The sequence below is a fragment of the Tetranychus urticae genome, chromosome 1 (assembly GCF_039701765.1).
Source record: "Tetranychus urticae isolate SD_2017Ah chromosome 1, NJAU_TeUrti_SD_1.0, whole genome shotgun sequence".
Classification (NCBI taxonomy): Eukaryota; Metazoa; Arthropoda; class Arachnida; order Trombidiformes; family Tetranychidae; genus Tetranychus; species Tetranychus urticae.
In genome coordinates, this window is record NC_142958.1 from 1236978 (window position 1) to 1252016 (window position 15039).

At 29.9% G+C, this 15039-nt stretch overlaps 1 protein-coding gene across 2 annotated transcripts in view; it reads right to left on the reverse strand.

The window, feature by feature from the left end:
* The window catches only part of LOC107368341 (uncharacterized), a 33573-nt gene extending 18695 nt beyond the window's left edge, over positions 1 to 14878 (reverse strand). Inside the window, exons 1-3 of one of the 2 annotated variants that reach the window (XM_015936157.3) lie at positions 14358 to 14878; positions 13408 to 13848; positions 12744 to 13321 (exon numbers count right to left, since the gene is read on the reverse strand). In XM_015936157.3, coding sequence (XP_015791643.2) covers positions 12744 to 13230 — 487 coding nt within the window. In that variant the 5' untranslated portion in view covers positions 13231 to 13321; positions 13408 to 13848; positions 14358 to 14878. Of the gene's footprint in view, positions 1 to 12743; positions 13322 to 13407; positions 14224 to 14357 lie in introns of those variants that run through there. The other variant, XM_025162134.2, reaches the window with a different exon arrangement.
* Positions 14879 to 15039: the final 161 nt, after the last annotated feature.

Sequence of the window (15039 nt, forward strand, 5' to 3'; positions counted from 1 at the left end):
AATTTGAAAGTTTACCGGTCAAGGTAACAATCAAAATGAGCAACATTAACCATTCAACCAGCTCATTTAAACTGTTAATTGGATGTTTAAAGAGACGATGAAATGATGATGAACCAGAAAAGTCAAACTATCATCTTGGTTAAGCACAATTAAATAGATCTTATTTCAATTAATTTTCTTCATTAACATGTTTGCCCATTTTAACCTTCTTTTGCTTCATTTAATTGTATAATAGTAGACAATTAACAGCAAATACATTAGCGACAGAGTTAGTCAAGTTGATCAATAGAGTTCACAGGTAAAGACAATTATAAATTAAAGGTTAACCAGTTTCATTGAGCAAACTGAATTACAATTTATAACCAAAATGAAATTAATATTGTCCAATTGGGTTAACCAGAAAAAGAAGTCAATTTCTGGCAACAATTCAAATGTTAATTAGTCAAGAGAAGAGGAATAATTATTAAAATTAAATTTACTCTTTTACCTTACAATAAGCTTTAAAGTTGAAATTGAAATGATAAATTAAATAGCAATTTAGTTGTAATCAAGTTTTAACATGAATTCACTTTTACAATGGAAACTGTAAATTGAATGAAGGTTTGTCATTTAAACATAATCAAATTTGATTGAAGCGCAAAATTGCCAATTCATTTGTTGATCATAATTGTGTTGATAATAGTTCACAATTTAAATTGCAAACCATTATAATCAGAAATGATTTGATATGAAAAAGATTGCAAGTGAAATTAAGTGTCAAATGTCACTTTGAGTAAATCATAATTTGCTGCTGGTAAATGAGAAAGGATTTTGTCTTTACCAGAATTTCCAGTCTTCTTCATCCATTCCTTTTCCACTGTATTTTGGAGTGAAGATGAAGATGACAAAAAAATGGTTCACTTTTTTTGCCTCTTAAGTCATCATCATCAGGATGAAATGAACATCATTAGAGCAAGGAATTCAGGCCAAATTTGGCTTCAAGTATAAGATGTTTTCACAGCTCGTTGAATGTTAAACTTTGCAAGATATTTTACTTTTTATTTCTGTCATTCCCTATGTAAACTCATCTAAAAGTTGACAGTTAAATGTATTAAAAAAAGAAGCAAAAAAGTAAATCATATCTTAATATATAAACATATTTTACCCAAACTGTGTCATTATTGAGATTATGAAAAGGCAACAAAAGTTGATTAACCATGAGATTCTGGAATAATGTTAATCAAAAGACACCAAACAAACAATTTGATGGATTGCCTTTTCTTTTGATTAATAAATCTTTCTCAATAACAATCAAGATTCTCATTGATCTAAATTCATTTTCAATGATTTTTTAAACCTTTTGTCTAAACTGTCTTTTCAATATTCAACTTTACCCAAATGCAAATCAATGATTAAGGAAGAAGTTTGAGTTGGTCAATTGAAAAGGTTACAGTCAAGGGACTTGTTTAGGTAAACATTCATTTTACTCAATTGAAGCAAATTAAGTTCATCATGATCAAATCAACTTTAGTCACCAAAGTAAATATCATTATCAATAGAGACGTATCAATTTCTAGGTACAATAAGCGTACAAACCGATCATTTGAGTCAAAAATCAATCTATAAGTTGACCTTTTTTTTTCTTCCTGTAACTCAATAGTCAAACCAAATCAACTTTAACCACCAAATTAATGATAATTTTTCAAAGACTCTTGGAGTTTAATCAGTTTTCTCGTCAAATTATTAATGATCATTTTCTGGTTAAACTTTAAGCTTTTGGTCAAGTTAAGCAGTTAAACGTCAAACCTATGAATCAAATGTGACATTAATTTCAACGTAATCCAGGCAAAAAAGGTTTTCCTTTTTTTCACCCAATCATTACTCTGAATTAATTGTCGATGAAATAATTTCAGTGAGAAATTGAGAGAAGGAAAAAGGTTGAGAAGTTGAAACAACATTGTGCTAAATCAACAAAAAGTTGACCTCTTTTCATGGGTTTCCCTTGTTGGATGTTCATTATTGTTGAAAAGCTGATCATCAAATTGTTTACCTCAATCTAGATATTGGTTACATGATAATGATTACAGTAGTAAATGAACAAAAATGTGAATACACAAAGAATTGGAAGAAAGATGGAAAAGTCAAATGCAGATGAAATGGTTAACAGTTGAAGTTATACAAAAAAAAACAGTTTACATGAAAGTCAATCTAGTGATTGCAAATGTAAACCTTTTTTTGCCTTTTTACTCATCTTTAACTGGGAAGATGCAAGTGAAGAGAGGATAAAGAGAGTGAAGATGAAAAGGATGAGAAAGTTGATAAAATAGGATAAAATGAGAAACATTGAGAATCAACTGAATTGCTCTTTTTTGTTGATCAGAAAAGTGGAGAAGAAAAAGAAGATGAAAAAGTCTTGTAAATAATATAATGGTGTAAGGAAAAGATGAGAAAGAAGAAGATGAGAATGATGAGAATAACTTTATCAGTTAACTGAACGTCTCCATGGGAACTTGAACATTTCAAAGGGACATATTAGATTTGCATAAAGAGGCAATCAACGATAATATATCTTCATGTGTGTGTGTTTCCTATTAAAATGGTGAGTTTACATCATTTACTGATTTGCATTATTGAGAGTGAAAGGATTGAAATGGGATTGTGATGAGATTCAATTTGGTGAGTCCATTGATATGTAAAAACATACTGAACCAGCTTTGGACTCACCTATAAGTCCTAAAGGCTTTCAATCTCTTTTTTTTACATTAATTTAATTTTCCTTTGCATTCAATTTACAATGTTAAATCTGGCAAAATATGGATCATTGAGATTCAATGTACCTTGATGATGAACAAAACCTTTTCATGAAAAAATAGTTGAGATTACATGGCAAATTTACAGTGAATTACATTGAAAGAATTGCTTTTCAACCAGAAATTAGTAAATTTTCATCTCTTCATTTTTTCCACTCTTTTCTGGTTTAATCAACATTTTGACCAGTTTTCAATGATATCAATAATGAAAAGCTTGAAGCAACTTTAACATATTTAATTATTGAAAAGGTTCAACATTATTAGATTATATTTGAACAAAATGATTCAATATTTCAACTTGCTTAAGGCTCAGCTTATTCTTGAACTTGATTAACAGAAACAATCATTTCTAGAGTAAATAATTTCAATAACAATGATTGGAAAAGGTTAAACATTGAAATACTTTACAACATCTGAGACTTGTTTAGATGAAAAGGTTCATCAAATGAAATGCTGAAAAAGATGCAAATTGATGCTCAAATCAGCCTTTTGCTTTTCTCTTTTTTTTCATCTTCTCATCAAGTACACATTTTAAGTCTATTTTTGCATCTTTTCCTCTTCATCTTGTCACCCACAGCATCTTCATCTTGAACATTTTTTATCTTCTTCTTCTTCTTCATTCAATTCAACTCTTCCATCAACAATTGTTCATTCAGTTGTCTAGGTAAAAGTGATGAGAAAAAAGTAGTTTGTGAAAAAGTGAAAACTGGAAACCTTTAGATGATGATGACTTGGAAAAAAGCATTTAATCATTGTTACTTTTTCAAGTCAATCAACAAATTAGTTTGTTGATTGAAAAGGCCTTTTGAGTAGTTGAATAGGCATGAAATAAGATAAACTCAAAATGATTTTCAACAGAAAAAAAATAGATGAGCAAAAAAGGATAATTCATGATCATGTTGATCATTTTCAACAACTTCAATATTAACTGTGAATTATGCTTTTTTCACTGTTAACATTGCTTTCCTTTCATGAACAGTTGAAGTGTAAGTGCAAAGATAACATTTCAAGATTAAAATACAAATGTTGCCATTATTATGAAGATACTTCAAGTTTCATTATTGTTATTAAATATCATGGGAAAGTTATTCTTTTCATTGGAATCAATGAATTTCAGTTTTCCATTTTTTAACAACCAAAATGTTCGCCTAATGTTGAAGATGTAAACAGAAGGAAAAGGGAAAATTGAAAAGTTTACATTGGCATGGAAAGTAAACATGTCATGATGAACATGGTGATTATCCTGATTATCATGAGGAAAGATCAATGATCTAAACCGGAAAATGAAGATTCAAAGGATGTTCAGGTTTTGTTTTTCTCTCTGTTCATGTTCAAGGAAAGAGCAATGAAAATTGGAATGAAATTCAAGAATTGCTTGGAATGGATCAAAGAAATTATCAATTGATTCTCAATTTAACATTCATATCATGATGTACGACTAATCAAAGTTTGAACACAAATTCAATGAATAGATTTAGTGGCTGAACAAGTATAAATTAAGAACTTTTCAGAGAGAAAAATTCAACTCTTAATGAATGAAACTCTTAATTCTGTGTCAAAAGTTCAGAATAAATTTAAAGCAGAATTGGTGAAAAATTTAATTCTTTTGATCAGTTAATCTTGAGATGCAAAATTAACTAAATGACTTGATCGATTAAAAGATTTTGAGATTTCTTGAAATCGACTGACAAGATTATTGGATCTTAATTTATATTTTCATCTGATGAAGTTACTATTGATATTTTCTGGTTATTCTGGACTTGATTCAGAACAGAAAATTTGTCAGTGAACTTCGAGGTTAAACTGAACTTTGAATATAATGAGATGGAAAGAGTTGAATGTTTGATGTGAAATAGGAACAGAAACAATGATAACTCTCGAATTGAAAAGGTTGAGTTATTAAGGGTACAACGTGTTAAACATGGAAACGTCTTGTTTTACTTTTTACTTTTACTTTTCAATATATACTGAGGATGAGGATGAAGATGAGTAAAATGTAAGAAGTTTGCTTCAACATGAAAGAGGTTTTACTGGTTGAGGTTAATTCAAGAGGAAAAATGAATTGTTCAAAGTATCAAATTGTTAGTCTGGAGAAGTAAGGAAAAGATGATGAAAAATTATGTTAATCATGATAAAGGATGAAAGAGGTAATTTACATGATGCTGATGAGGTAAATCATGAGAATCGGCCTTTTTCAAGTTTTCTCAATAAAATTCTGTAAAATTAGGAACTTTCTTTACAATTTTTTCCTCTTCTTTAACTTATTACAATTGTGACTTATCAAACATATGAATCCAGATAAAAGCTAATGTTTGATGTAACAGAGTTAACAATTATATCTATTGGGTTGGAAGCAAATTCAATGGTAAAATATGCAAATTTTGGGTTCTTTTTGTGCTTCTTTTTTTGTTCTGCCTTACTTTCCTTCATTGACCTAATTGTTTCATTCAGATAAATTGGTAAACACTTGGAACACCGAGAGAAGAAAAGAATTGCAGGAAAAATTTTCAAACTTAATTAACTGTTCAATTGTTTGATTAGATGTGAAAATTTCATCGGGTTTCCCTTTTCTGGTTAATCTGTCAGTTTACTTAACAGATTAAAGTTGCAACTGGTCAAAGTGACATTTAGACAATATTCTTGACCAAAGAAAACCCTTTTTCAGAACAAATTTATTAAATTGTTATCATTAATCAACTTTCAATCTTGCCCTAAAAACAAACCTCAAACCGAGACAAAACCAGACGAAACCAGGAAAAAAATGTTTCCATAAAAATATACATCAGATCAACCATCATATCTGATATCAATAATTAACAGCTAACAGCTAAGCGTAAATTGACCCAAAGATAACAATGGAAGATTAATTTTTAATCAATCCATTTGATGTTAACTGTTATCGTTACAAATGTTAATCAGAAGGATTGAAGGGAATGAAAGATTTTTCAATGAAAAGATGGAATGAGAAATGGACTTGGAAATGGCTTGAAATTTGTCATTCACTTGCAAAGGTAAAGGTTGAGATTTTTGGGTTCATCTTTTAACCCAAACCAATGATTTAAAGTTTGGATAACAATTTGCTATTTGTTGTCATGTTGATCCTGTCATGGATCATGTTAGTCGCTTTACTTTGCATTCATTTTCTTCTTCTCTTTAATTCTTGTTCTATTCTATTCCATTTCTCTTCTCTTTTCAATGTTCAAGTCAATCTCATGACTCCCATGAGCTCAAATTTCAAAAGATCAACATTCAAGAGTTGCTTACGTTATTTATGCACAGTTATTCATCTACATATAAATACACTGTACATAAAGTGAATGTTGGTTTTATAATTCAACTCAATGAAGAGGCACAAAAATATCATTATAAAGAGCATGAAGGGAGTGAAACAGTCTATCCAAATATCATTATTACATTTAATAATAATATTATTATCACTATTATTATGTGAGAGGATCAACATTCTGTCATAATATGAAACCAATTATTAAAGGTTGCAAAGCCTAAATTTGATATAAATATATAATAAATAATAAGTTGATTGTGCGCAACTAAACAACATTGATATAAATACAATATTATGTCAAACAATGTGTACAAATATATCTTTAAATATATTATCAAAGAGCAAAGAGCAACAATTCGGACTCAATTTTTCAGTGTCTGGTTAAAGATACTTGAAATAACAGGGAAAAGGTAAATAATATTTCAATTTTTACCTTCATTTTAAATTTCTTTTTTTGTTCATTTCTTTTCTCATCTTTTTGTTTCTCCAACAACTTTATACTTCAATGTAGTTTTGCTGGTTTCATTAGTAAACTCAATGTAAAAATGAGGTTAAACTTGTGTTGTTATTTTGCTGTGTTGTCAGTTTGACTTTTGGTAAATGAACAAAAATGAACAAATATAAGATGAAAATATTTTGTCAATTCAACTTTGAAAACATTGAAGATAAGGTAAAAAATGTCAACTCTGTAATTTTTTGCCTTCATTTTAAAAATAATCAGGTGAGCTTAGGTTGTGTCTGTGAAAAGATGGAAAGATTACTTTGTTCAATTGAATACAATGGGTTTCACCAGTTTCATCAACAGTTAGCATAATGTCAAGTCGACAGTTTGGTCAAAATAAAGGTCTAATCAAAGGTTAATCTTGAAAGATTAAGAAATTGTAAGTTCAAATATTGCATTGAAATCGCTGACTGACTTGTAAACTGGAATCGGGAATTACTTTTGTGATTCAAATAATTATTTTGCTTTGCTTTCACTTCTTTTGAGCAGTTAACTAACATTGGTTCAAGAGGTGCTTTGAAATGAAACAGGGATTATCTGAATATTTTCATTGTTATTTTGACGAGAAACATTAAACGTTTCAAGCAAGTGAATGATCAAAATTTTCGGAGTCCGAAGCAAACAGCGAATCAGTTTTTTCCTTATAAATTTTTCGATCAAATTTGCATGTTAACGACCTCTCAGCCGATTCTTCATTTGGCCAAAAAGATTGAAGTCACAATATCGAGATATCTCCATGTCAGAGTTCATGTTGGGTGTCAAGGTTTCATGTCGAAATTCATCATTTCATTGCACCAAAAACTTGCAGTTTCAACATTCAACTTCATCTTGACGATGATGAATTTATGCAATCGTCTGATGATCTTTATCATGACCAGGAATGATTACAAAATACTGAGTTGCTCTGATTTGAAACTTCAAAAATTACAAAATCAACTTGAAGCAAACATTATAAGAATGTTTGATTTCAAGATATGAAAGATGAAAGCTTGAAAATAGCGTTTTCAATTCCCAGTTAATATTGAAAGTAATGATCGAGTCAACATTAACTCTTGAACATTTGTTATCAGTCAATCTTGAATGTTGAAAATGATGAATATGATTTTATCGTTTCAACAATACCTTTGATTAGTTTGGATAAAATATGAGCAAATTGCGTTCATGTTGAGTTCAATATTTATCATAATAATAATTTAATCTATTTCAATATGAAACTTTTTCCCCAAAAATGAAATACATTTTTTAGCCTTTGGATATGATGATAAAAGGAACGTAAAATAATGAAAAATGTTGACAATTAAATTAAATTTTTCTCTCTACTTTTCTTTCCTTCAATAATTGTTACAGTTTATTGAATTGAATGTAAAACCAAGTAAAAAAAGGTAAATTATATTGTCAACTAATGGCATCAATTGGAATGAAAAGCTCAACGAAAATGAGCTTCGTTTATCATTAACATTATCATTATTATTAAATAATATTAATTGTAGCAAATGTTTTCTTCAACATTATTTTGTTTCTGTTATCATGAGTTTGTTGTGTGTGTTAATTTAATAATAAATTCAATTATGGATGAAAAAAGGAAATCTAATTTCAACAGAAAGTTGCAGATGAAAAGGAAAATGCTAACGATTGGTAAACTGATAATAATAATAAAAGGACGAGCAACAACAATCAAGACAAAAAGGAAAGGGTTTGTTTAATTAAATCAATGCAATAATAAATGATAATAATTACTGGAAATTAATTATTTCTAGATCAACCGTTAACTTGGTTAAATTGGATAATGGATTAGGAAACGAGAAAAGTAAATTGCTTTCTTGTGCTTTCTAATTAGTTATAAATATCATAACAGATACAAAAGTTAAACCCTGATATTTTATGCTCAGAGCATTTCAACTCCATCAAATTTTACATGATATCATGCTCATGAATGTCACAGTAATCAAGATCGTCCTTTTCATCTGTGAGTTTAGTCTTTGCACAATCTTCAAGGTTCGTATTCAATTGAATGTTGAAATTTTGAATAATCTCAATAATCTCAAAGTTTTTCAAACGTTTTCACAATTCAACTAGAAAAGTTTTGATGAAATTTGTTTCAGAATTGCCATTGAAAATGGATTAATTGGAAATTTTCAATTCATCTTCTCATGAAAAGGTCAACTTGAAGATTGAGTTCGTTTGTTATCAAAGTTTCAGTTTCCAGCCTTGACACCAAGCAACTCAGGTCATCTGGGATCATTCACGGTTTGCTTGAGTTTCAGCTCAACTGGATACACAATATTGGATATGAAAATTTGCTTGCAATCAACTTTAATCATGAAAGAATGCAAAGTTTCAATAACTAATTCTGAATAAGTTTCTGTAAAAGACTAGAAGTGCATTATTGTATGCTATTAATACACCTTCACTTTCATGTTGAATTTGTAAAGCCATTGTAAACCTATTTATGTGTAATGAATCTTGAAGTTTTTTTAATAAACCCATTCAAACGAATCATAAGAACCTTTGTTAATCAATATTCAACCTGAGCTTTAATTCAAGTCAATTTTGTTCAATTCAGTGGCTCAAAAAAAGTCACTCTGACAAACTCAAGTTTTACCTTTCAATCAACTATCAACTCTTATTGATCATTAAAAACTGAAGCAAACAAAACAACAAACTTGTGTTTGGTTAACAATCACAAGAAACTGTTAATTAATGTAAAATTGTTGTTGATTGGGAAAGAATTTCATTGAAAAATTCTTTCAATTAATTACAATTGGCTCAGATGATTGTTCAACTATGATGACATGTAAATAGTTGACTACAAATAACATGAAACAAGAATTTCTGGCGACATTAGAAAAGCTTAGATAATGAATAATGAATTTTCCTGTACAAATCCTTAGCAATCTTGAAACTGGAAATTTCATCAAATATTCATAAACTTGAAATAGCGATTTAAATATCGCCAGAATGTCAGAAGTCGAACAATTTTGATTCTTATTGGGTTTGATGATCATTAAACAATAAGCAAATGTTCATCACAATTAAGCATCAAAATTGATTCTGGTTTATTTGGGAATAGACAACAATGAAAGAAGATGATGAAAAACAATTTTGTTTCCAATGTAATTAAAGTGGGTTAATGTGAATTACTGGTAACTTTTGCTGTGTTTACAATTAATTTGACAATTAATTGATTGTGTAAACAGAATTGAAAGTGAATCAAGACACCTTTAGGTAAATAGCGTATTATAATTATTAGCTGATAAGTGTAAACCCAAAGGTTTGGGTTGAGAGCAAGAAATAACCAGAAAATTGGATCCACTTTTGTGTTTTTATATTTTCCCTTTTTTTTACTTTTACCCGATTAATTGTACCATTAACCAGAGTAGATAATATCTGTTATCATTAAAACCATTATTGTTTGGTTACTATCATTGGATTGAATAATGATATTAATAAATAAATATATAAATCCATATAAAATAGGCATTTATAAAGTATATAAGATTGTTATTTAAATGGATTTACACGAAAAGGTAAACACTAAATGAGATAAGAAATGATTCAATTTTCATGTTGAACGCTTTGTTCAGGTTTAGAAAGTGATTATTTTGATAGTTGAATAGAGAGGAGAAAATTTGATTAATCAATGGATTGAGGTGAAAATTAACTTTTCAACAATTTCATGATAATCTGGTAAAATGAATCAGCTAATTAGGTTGGAAAGTTGAACAAGGCTTCAATGGAATAGTGTTTTTAATGTCACTTAAAAATCGATAATCCTTTTCTTCGACTATTATTAATCATTGTTTAATCACTTGTACTGAAGGTTGTAAAATTGGGATAAAAGATTATCATGAAATTCTGTCTGTTTCTCTGTTTTATCATGTTTCGCCTAATGTAACCAATAAAGTACTGAGAAGAAAAGACCTAAAAATTGTAGCTTTTTTCCAGTTTATTTTCATTGTTTATTTTTAAGCTTACAAGGGAAACACATCTAAAACACAATCAAGTAACTATTGCTAATCCGGCTCATGAAAATTCACAATTGTTCAGAGTTGTTAACCAGAAACAAAGACTGAGTTCATTGATAGCAACTCGGTTTACTCGATAAGCAATTTTGAGTGTCATTTAAGAGTTAAATTAAGAGGCATTTTCAAAATTTTGGTCATTGGGTTTGCATACAAATTAGCAACTCCAATCAACCTTGGCAATCAAATCATCATTTGATGGATGTAATCAATTTTTGGTTCAACTTCAATGTTTGGTGATTTGAAAATTCCCTGGATTAGGAATGTTATTGAGGTAAATGGTAAAGATTGTTGACACAGATAATAGCGTTAATCGATAGCTTATATTTTACTGGCAATAACCCAACTTTTATCAACATTGATTTTGTATCGGTGAAAAATTACCATCAATTGGTTTAATGGCTGGACACTGATCTTACATTTTTTGAGGCAAAAAAAGGATTTTCTCACTAATTCGACATTAATTTTGATAAAGATTGAAGCTTATATCATTTGGGACTAGTGAAGGTGACCTCTGAATCTTTTGATAACTTCATGGAAAAGAAGCGGGAAGCTTTCTGGTTAAAGGATAATGAAGGTTTACATGTTAAATGTTTTAAAATTGGTTTTAAGAGTTGATGGGAAATGGGTTTGATTGGGTTCTCTCTCATTGACTGGTCAACTATTGACTATCAATTGGTAAGTGTGAAAAGACTGTTAAGTGTCTTCTTCATGTAAAGCTGACCAGAAAATGATTAAATATCAATCATTTGGTGAATCCAATAGGGAAGTGATGAGGAACGTGAATTAAAATTACAAATCAAATGTCTATGAAACACGTTTTGTATTGCAAGTCAATTAATGGTATCGATTCATTTTGATTGATTGTAAATTGTTGTTGATGATTTACGATAGCTTCAACAATTCATTTTGATGGTTTATTTTCAATTGTTGGTTTAATTTCTCAAATTCGGTTAAATTGGCTGTTTCAATATTATCAAGTCAAAACATGTTTCTTATTGTTGCTATCAAATTACTGATGATATTTTTACCAATTCTGGTTGACTTTAAATTTGTATAATTTTGTAGTTAATTTTTTTTTCAAATTTACTCCATTTAATACAATGTCAGTTTAAATTGCATGGAACAAGGAAAATGGTTAAATTATTACAACTGATTTGTTACCAAACAACAATTTATTTTTACTCAGTTTTCTCGGTCTTAAGACTTATTGATTGTTCACCATTAAAATGGCAATAATAATGGCAATAAATCTGACGATAATCTGATAGATATTATTATTATTACTGTTGCTCATCTCCTTACCTTTACCTAATTGAATCCATCAATATTGACAGTTTAGCTCTCAATTAAAAGAGTCTAGTTTACAACATATTGGGTTAATCATGATGATCATCATGAGATGTTTATATGTTGATAATGAATGGGAAAATCAATTAAAGACCACAAATTAACAGGTCTTTCAGACTTGATATCAGTGAGTTAAATTGATTAGACAAGACAATAATATATAATAATTTAAACAGTTAAACATGATGATCAAATAGAGAGAGTAAAAAATGAGTGAAAAATAAAGGTTGAGGTTGAATCCAATGTATTATATATGTTGTGTTGACGCAAATCTCATCAACATCATCATCTGACAATCTTCACCATTTAGTTCAATTTATTATGCCTGACCTGTTTTTAGATTTTTTTGCTTCTTCTTCTCCATCTTCTTGCTGTTCAACCATTCTTCAATATATAATAAAAATGTGAATATCTATTCCCTGTTTATACCATTGACTGTGTATATGTCAAATTATTGTTCAGTGAAATATCATCAATGTCAACTTAAGTTAACATCATAACTAAACAATCAGCTTTGTTTTCTCGATTTGTCACGCAAAAATTAACCAAGAAATGGTAGAAAAGAAAAGAATAATGAATAATATTGAAAAATATGATAATAATAGCCATAATGGTGATGGCAATGATGATGGCGGTGATGTTACGTTTATTGTTCAACAATAGGTTGGTTACTTGAATAATTTGAATGGTAAATGTAAATGTTAAAGGAAAAGGTGGTTGTAAAGGTTTACTCAGGTTAGCCCAGGTCAGGTTGTGGGTAGGGTTGGACATTATTGGCAATAATGTAAACTTACGGAAGCATTTCCATACATTGATGATCTCTAATTTAAATTCAGAAATGAAATTATATTTGTTGAAAAGGTAGAAAAGGAGACTTGATAGGGAATGACCTCCGGTCAAAGTGTCCAATGTAAATGAATTGAAGCTCCAATTGGAAGCATTTTCAAGAAAACGATCGGTAACTCCATGATAACTGTAATCAAGTAGGGCAATTGGGTCAATGTGAATGGATCGTTGGACAGCCTTGGATCTCCGTAATGTTAACAATAAACGATTCTCTGGACATTGAAGGAAGGGTGGAACACTTTGGATATCTGTAACCAGATTGATATTTGGTGGGGCCAAAGTTGACTGATCGGCTGGGATTATAACTAATTGGGGTTGCTGTTGTTGGCTGTGTTGCTGTTGACTAAACTGGTGTTGCTGTTGCTGTTGTTTACTTATCGATCCACGGTTCATACGTTTCCGGTTGAATTTCATGCATGTTGTAAAAGGTATCATGTTGATAAATTTTTATAGTGAGGTAGTGTGTTAATGTATATCAAATGTTTGGCGAGGAGATCAAGATAATCAATAATGAAGATGAAGATAACTGTAGAGAGGAAGAGAAACAAAGTTTTAGTTTGCATCATCAATTTTAAGGTTTTGTGTAAAATTGCATATGAGAAAGTAAATTACCGAGGCAAAGATGATTTGTTGATGAATTTTTTTCTTTTGGTTGATGATAGTTGTGGTGTGGAAATAAAAAGATTAGTTGATTATCACAGAAACAGCATCATCACCGAAGAGTTAGATTTTGAAAATCACTGGAAACACAATAAACATTATCGCTGATTATCCTACAATCATCACAGAAACCAATCAGCAGGTAAACCATTTGCTTCATCATGTTTGCTTGGATTTTGTCCTCAATTTCCTCAGAGTTTCCACTGGTAAGGTAAATCTGGAATATGTAATGTGCAATATCCGCAAAAACAAAAACAAAAACAAAAACCAGGTAAAGGTTGGACAAAAAAGCGCCTTTTGTTTGCTGCTTTATGAACAATGTTGATGGGTTAGTTGTTGACGAAAATGATGACGATGATGGTGATAATGGTAAAGTTGATCTTGTTGGTGTTCCTGGTGTCGATATTCAATAAAATTAATAATAAAGATGAGAAGGAGATTTTATAATAATGGTAAAAACAGTGGAGAGACAAAAAGACATAAACAATGTGTGAGTGTATCTGTGTGTGTGTTTGTGTGTGTGTGTACATGTATACACATCAACACATCAACCAAAACAACAACAACAACACAACAGCTACATCACCATTAACAATCAATCACACGCCGGAAGGAGCAATCAACTTTTTTTTGAAAAAAAACTCAGTGAATATTTTCATTCTCTCTTTCACAGCACAGAGTATAATATACTTCTAACTTTTGTCTTCACTCAATCTCTCTTATACTTCTCTCACACTCTCTTCCATAATCAGCTGGTATTACTGGCTTACAATACACATACTCTAAAGATGAAGAAGGAGTAAAGAAGAGAACTGATGTTAGATAGAAAGGCAGGGAAGAGAGGAAAGAATAGGTAGAAAGGAAAAAAGTAAAGAGTAAAATGAAATAACAGAGATACTAACCGAAATTGAGTTCCTTTATCTTGTTCAGTGTGTTGTCAGTAGCTTGGAAAGGATTCCTTAAACTCTTCCACTTTTTGTTTCACCTTTTTCCTCTTTCTTTTTCAATTTTAACGATCAGAAATTTGCTCCGATTATCCTGAATACTCTTTGCCTAAGCGAAACCATGATTGGTAAAGGTGAGGAGTACAATTCATAATATAAATTGTTGAGATGTTGATGCTAATCATTTTTCATTTGTGATCCACCAAATGAAGAGTCAGTAAAAAATTGATCACAACATTGAGTAGCATCAAACTGTAAATAATAGCAACTGATACCGTTTTGGTTAGCATCTCTTGCTATTTCATTTGCTATCATGAAAAGGATTGCAAGCCTTCAATCTGTCAAGAGTAAGCTTGCTAATCACAAGTCTAGATCAAGTTTAGTTAGTTTATTAGATGGATTAAAATTTAATCTTGGGCCAATAACTCGATCACTATTTGTGATTAATTAAAATGCGTTCTTTATTTTGTACGCTAGATGGCATTGAGTGAATCACAAATGAAAACATTTTAACAATTAAGCGTCATCTAGGGTCTGCAATTGAGCTTAAAAATCACCTTTAATTACTCAAATGAAAAGCTTCATTTACATGCATGTTTTCAGCTTGAATAATGAACTAATCAAGCTACCGAAAATAAAT